Below are 5,117 nucleotides of genomic sequence, written 5' to 3'. Positions count from 1 at the left end.
TTGCATTGACCTCTGTCTTCAATGTCCCTGCATGTCTTTTCCTCACAGTGCTTTCAGAGCTGTCACTGGGGGAAGCCATGTTGGTGACGCGTGGAGGATCACGTGACTAGACGACTAGAGGAGACGTCTGAAAACGCGGCGTTGCGCTTTGCAGATCTATCACAGACTAGGATCGACTCGCAGGGTGCCAGGACTACGCATAGTCAAGCCAGATAACATGAACATCTGCGATTGTGTCCAATTGACCTTCTCTTAGCCGCGCAGTTGCCGCAGAGCATGCCTGATATAACGAATTGAAAGTTATCTCAGAAGAACCCAGAATTTCATAGCATGGCAAGGCAAGGCAAGGCAAGTTTATTTGTATAGCACATTTCATACAACAGGACAGGGGCAATTCAAAGTGCTTTACATGCATTATTTAAAATTACAGCAAGAGGAGCATAAGAAAATAAAAAAATACAATGAATAAAAGCAAATATAAGAAGTAAATAGATAAAACATTTAAAAAGACAATAGTTAATGGAAAAAATACATTTGGCATGCAAGGGGAATGTATATATTTTTAAAAAGGTTATCTCTGACCCTTAAGCTATGTAGTCTATTTGGTATTGTGTACGCCTAAAACATCCATTACACCAATACCCCCAGTAGGCCTATTCCTATGAACAACATTTCTATCTGTGCTTGTTTCTGTCTATTTGGATAGCAAATAGGCCTATGTGGTTTACATACAGCCCAAGGGTGGCAGAACATACAAAGGATTAGCTAAACATTATAGGTCCAATTTAGATACGGATGTAGTCTTGATATAATATAATAATAATAATCTATCATATTCTATTACTAATAGTAATAATAGGCATATATGTATTACACATGTTACCTGGTCATGAGGAGGATTAAAAAGCCAACCTGCTCATGGTTATCCATAAAAAGGGTGGATCCAGTTGAACTAGGCTACAAACCAGTAAGATACAGGGGGTGGAGTAAGGGAACGCAACCTGAACAAAATTCTCTCAGCATAACCAAATCCAACTGAGTCTGAGGAGTGGGGGCATTGTATGTGCGTTTACAACAAGGTGAAAACTAAGGAGTCAAGGTTTGGGATACTATATCTGTGGCCAATCAGTGCGTTGTGCGTAAAATGCGCATTTGGATACATTTACAGACAACCAGATAGACCAAAGCTATTGTGCATTGAATATGACCGAGGAGCACAGTAACTCCTTCGCTGACCACCCGTGCAGTCCGGCGGGGACACCTAGCTCGATGTCTCAAGACGACTCGGACTCGGATTCCCCGTCCTCTCCAACCGGCTCCGACGGACAGGGGTCAGGGCTCGTACCCGGGGTAACACCAAAACCGGACGTCGAGGAAGACGACCGGTTTCCCGCTTGCATCCGAGATGCGGTGTCTCAGGTGCTGAACGGATATGACTGGTCGCTGGTGCCGATGCCCACCCGAGGGGACAGGTCTTTGAAAAACAAACCCCATGTGAAACGGCCCATGAACGCGTTTATGGTTTGGGCTCAGGCGGCGCGCAGGAAACTAGCGGACCAATACCCGCATCTTCACAACGCCGAGCTCAGCAAGACTCTGGGGAAGCTCTGGCGGTCAGTACAGATTGTGGAATTTATATTTCTTAAAATGAATGCAGTTTCTTTTTGCAGAGATTTTACGAAGCATGGTAACTCAACTTGAACTCATTATTAGTTTACTGTCTATCAGGAATTTTGTCCCAAATATTGTAAAAAAAACAAAACAAAAGTTGTCTTTTTATAACCAACTACATTTGAATGAATGATGGAGATTATACTAATTACAACATTGACATAAAGTACAGCAGTGTTTATCTGTTTCTGTTTATATATATTTTTTAATTCAACCCAACATGTGTTTTCCAGACTGCTCTCTGAGATCGAGAAGAGGCCATTTGTAGAGGAGGCAGAGAGACTCAGGGTCCAGCACAAGAAAGACTACCCCGACTACAAATACCAGCCTCGGCGCCGCAAGAGCACCAAACCTGGCCAGGGTGACTCAGACTTGGGGGCTGAGATGGTTCACCTCCATCCAGGACAGATGTATAAGGTGGAACCAGGTCTGGGCAGACTGGCCACCATGGCAGAGGTGCACCATCATCCAGAGCGTATGGGTGAGTGGATTTAACCATCAAAGTAAATACATGCCTTCATTCCTAATCAATCAACACACAATAGCAGCATGTCCGACAGTTACGTTTTCTCTTGGTTGGTCTAATGGTTGGAAGTGACCTGGGTGATGGTATTTCTGTTCCTGCTGTATGAACATCTACTTACTCCTTTACGGGAGAGCTGGGCTGAGGTGTCTGGTATCCCTTCTTTGTTTACAAACATGTCCTTATGTATTAGTATATCTGTTTTGTCTATTATACAGGTCAGCCTCATGGACCCCCCACACCCCCCACCACCCCCAAGACAGAGCTGCACCTGGGGGTGAAACACGAGTGCCGACGGCCCCTGGACAGCGGTCGTCAGAACATCGACTTCAGCAACGTGGACATCTCCGAACTCAGTAGTGACGTCATCAGCAACATGGAGGCCTTTGACGTCCACGAGTTCGACCAATACCTGCCGCTGAACGGTCACAGCTCCGCCCCTGTGCCCCCGGAGCAAAGTCACGGACCCAACCCCCCCTCTGGGTCCCTCAGTTCCTCCTATGGACATGCTCACTCCGCTGCCTCAGCATGGGGAGCGAAAGGTGCCGGAGCAGTGCCCCTTTCCTCTTCCTCATCCTCATCCTCACCTCCGAATGGCAGCGAGGCAGCTCATCAGAGGCCTCAGATCAAGACAGAGCAGCTGAGTCCCAGCCACTACAGCAGCCACCCATCCCACCCTGGCTCCCCCCAAGCCCGCCCCGACTACACCCCACTCAGCTCGGGGACCTGCTCCTCCTCAGCCCCCTCCTCCTCCATCCCCCAGTGTGACTACACAGACCTGCAGAGCCCCAGCTACTACAGCGCCTACCCTGGCTACCCCGCCGGCCTCTACCAGTACCCTTACTTCCACTCCTCACGTCGACCCTACGCCAGCCCTCTCATCAACAGCCTGTCTATCCCACCACCCCACAGCCCCACCACAAGCTGGGAGCAGCCAGTCTACACCACACTCAGCAGGCCTTAAGTTAAGCAGCGGCTGGACATGGCTTACATGTACACTATGCTTTCTGTTGGCTCAGTGTGTGCGTGCGTGTGTGTGTGTGTGTGTGTGTGTGTGTGTGTGTGTGTGTATGTGTGTGGGTGTGTGTGGGTGTGTGTGTGTGTGTGTGTGGGTGTGTGTGTGTGTGCGTGCGTGCGTGTGTGCACACACACACACACACACACACACACACACACACATACATATTGAGCAGCAGCATACATTGTCAGAACAATACAAGACCAAGTGCCTGCTGGTTTTATACGGACCAACAGAGATTCTCAGAAGGTTCCTGTACATCCATCCAAGAAGTTTATGACTAGTAAGACCTTCCTAATTGTGCATCTATCAGGACAGGATTATGCATGAATCCTCTGTGAGGAAATACGCGGACCGCATTTCTACCATATTCACCTTTGTTTGCATTTCAGAAAGACTACTATCGAGTCATTTTGATAACTGTTTGTTGTTGATTCTCACACATAATTTCATAACATAACACATTTTTACTTTGGGATGAACATTCTAGCTAACACAATTACCAAACTAATAGTAACTCTGGTCTGTGGTCCACTGACAGACCAAAAAGACCAATGGATTTTCACTTTGATGCAACAGGTGTTACAGTGCAATCCTGTTTCCTGTGAATGGAGATTACAAGATTTCAGGGTTGAAGAAAATCAGTAAAACAGTATGCCATAGGCTACCGTACATGACTGACAGGACAGCTGGACTGAGGAGAGACAGAGTGTATAGCGCGGCCAGCGTCTGTGTCCTGTCCATCTGCTGCACTTGTCAAGATCTGAAGAAGGCAGAAATGTACCAACACAACACAGCAGCTCTGTACGGACCAAGGTCGTAGTGGCGTATTGAAAGAAAACTCCATTCACAACAACATTGAAAGACTGCTCAATGGACATTCCAGGTTTTTGATGATTTGACGCTTATGCTTGATTCTTGTTGACCCGACTGGATTACTTGTATGCTGGCTTTACAAGTAATGGAATAACCGTAGACTCAGAAGTGGTGCTTGTACAGTACATGTTTTGATAACAAATTGTTTCACCCGTGAGAATAGCACAGCATATACTGTATGTATGGTGAAGTTCCCTTTTGTTGCACTGGAGAAAGATTATAGTGTAATTTAAAGGGACAATCTGTAATTGGTGCATACATTTTTAAACTTTTAAATGAATGATATTTAGACATTAATTTAATTATAACTTGCCTCATGAGCTTAGTTCAACAGTCTTACAGTTAGTATCCCATAAGAGCCCAAAATATAAGATTGTTTTACTCCATTGTTTGTAAACAATGCAATTGTAAACAAACACTGAATAGTCTCAAAACACGGTTAAAACGGTATTATTATCTCATGGATGGCCAATCCTTACACGCATAGCTGTGTCTATGAAATTGAGAGTGGTTAGATTTCTCCATCCCCATCCCTTAGCTGTTTACCCAAAAAGTGGTCGGGCTGTCCGCTTTGTTGTCGTTTGAATGACAGATTGCACCTATAAAGGTGCTGTTTATCTGCCTTTCTTGTGGGTGACCACACACTTATGCTGTTGTAAGTTTGCTTTTATGATGACATGCTGAAATTCATTTCAGGAGTCAAAACTCCAAATGAGAAGTTGTGTCCAATTGACCACAGCTTTTTCTGATCGTTCTGAATATATTTACTGACAGATAAATAAACATTAATATTTTTTAACAGTTTCTGCATTTTCTTTAATGGATAGGCCTAACTGTACAATACACACACTGTATACAAAACCACATAGCTAATGTAGCTATCACACAAATCAAATGTGAGAGATGTCTGACATTGATGCCTGGCTGTTATTATATTTACACTCACAGCGTGCTAAATGCTCAAGGTCTTTGCCCCATGGGCTTCAATGCCAATAGATGGCTGCTGATTTGAGGTTCCACCCAGTTTTA

At 45.1% G+C, this 5,117-nt stretch overlaps 1 protein-coding gene across 1 annotated transcript; it reads left to right on the top strand.

Moving 5' to 3' along the window:
- Positions 1 to 1,203: 1,203 nt before the first annotated feature.
- On the top strand, positions 1,204 to 3,158 carry sox8a (SRY-box transcription factor 8a; the record flags this gene model as incomplete). The annotated part of the gene is made up of 3 exons (XM_080541454.1): positions 1,204 to 1,613; positions 1,905 to 2,152; positions 2,413 to 3,158. The coding sequence occupies 3 exons, from the start codon at positions 1,204 to 1,206 to the stop codon at positions 3,156 to 3,158; spliced, it is 1,404 nt and encodes a 467-aa protein (XP_080397580.1).
- Positions 3,159 to 5,117: the final 1,959 nt, after the last annotated feature.

The sequence above is a fragment of the Nansenia antarctica genome, assembly GCF_963989245.1.
Source record: "Nansenia antarctica genome assembly, chromosome: 11".
Lineage (NCBI taxonomy): Eukaryota > Metazoa > Chordata > Actinopteri > Argentiniformes > Microstomatidae > Nansenia > Nansenia antarctica.
This window is presented reverse-complemented; position numbering and strand designations above follow the sequence as displayed.